Source organism: Cyprinodon variegatus, unplaced genomic scaffold (assembly GCF_000732505.1).
Source record: "Cyprinodon variegatus isolate N-32 unplaced genomic scaffold, C_variegatus-1.0 Scaffold583, whole genome shotgun sequence".
Lineage (NCBI taxonomy): Eukaryota > Metazoa > Chordata > Actinopteri > Cyprinodontiformes > Cyprinodontidae > Cyprinodon > Cyprinodon variegatus.
Window position 1 is genome coordinate 329,012 of NW_015151036.1, and position 934 is coordinate 329,945.

The 934-nt window shown below is 41.5% G+C and overlaps 1 protein-coding gene across 1 annotated transcript in view; it reads right to left on the minus strand.

Moving 5' to 3' along the window:
* LOC107095903 (fatty acyl-CoA reductase 1-like) overlaps positions 1-531 on the minus strand; it is an 11,976-nt gene extending 11,445 nt beyond the window's left edge. The window contains exon 1 of the mRNA XM_015392270.1: positions 328-531. Within this exon, the coding sequence (XP_015247756.1) occupies positions 328-501 (174 nt within the window). The 5' untranslated portion in view covers positions 502-531. The remainder of the gene's footprint in view (positions 1-327) is intronic.
* Between the last annotated feature and the right edge of the window lie 403 nt (positions 532-934).

Here is a 934-nt window from a genome sequence, read left to right on the forward strand (position 1 = left end):
ATTTTAAAGTTCAGGATTTTGAAATAATAAAAAGCAGAAGCTTAGTATTTAAAATTTGATGCAATTATTTAAAGAAAACAGTGTAAGATTCTTAGTTTTACTCTTTTTACTTTCATTTTTCAGCTTAGACCAGCATCTATGAATAGAACATGAGCTCCTTTGATTCAAATTCAGGAAAATCTCCTTTCAATGTGACATTTTTCTAAAATTGAGCAGACCTTGATTTCCTCCCTGCTGCAAACACTGCATGTTTTACTGCACAGTGTCATATAATAGCTGGTTTTGCTGTTGGAGGCAGAAAAAGAGGGCAGCATTCAGTGGACGTACAGGGAAAGGCTCCTGCCAGCTGGCTCCCACTATGGAGGGTCTGATGATGCCGATGTGGAGCTTGTCCTGCTCCTGCTGCACCACGTTCTCAGCCAGGGCTTTGGTGTAGGTGTACGTGTTGGGCCTGTCGCTGATGAGGCGCGGCGTGATGTCTTGCACGATGCTGTCGTCCATCCACCTGAAGTCAGAACCACATCTCAATCAGTGAAGGAAAAAAAACCAACAAAGAAATGTGTCAAGAACAATTACCGTATTTTCCAGATTATATATAAAACAAAATTTTTTGAAAAAAATTAAAACTTGCATATATAAGCCGCACCGGGCTATAAGCCGCTGATATCTACTGAACTGTTTCCCACTAAACCTGTAGGGGGAGCTCCACATTATAGCCCCTGGAGTAGGGATGAAGAAGAATGCTAACTCCTGTTAGCTTGTTAGCTTTCAGCAGTTAGCTTCTACCTAAAGATGGGGCTTCATCAGCTCTTTATTTCAGCTCTGCAGGAGTAGAGCTCAGTTTCTTCATTGGTTCGGCAGCTTTAATGCGGCAAATAAATGTGAAAATGTGTGAATTTGGGACATTTGTTCTCTGTAGAACCTGCTGCTAGCC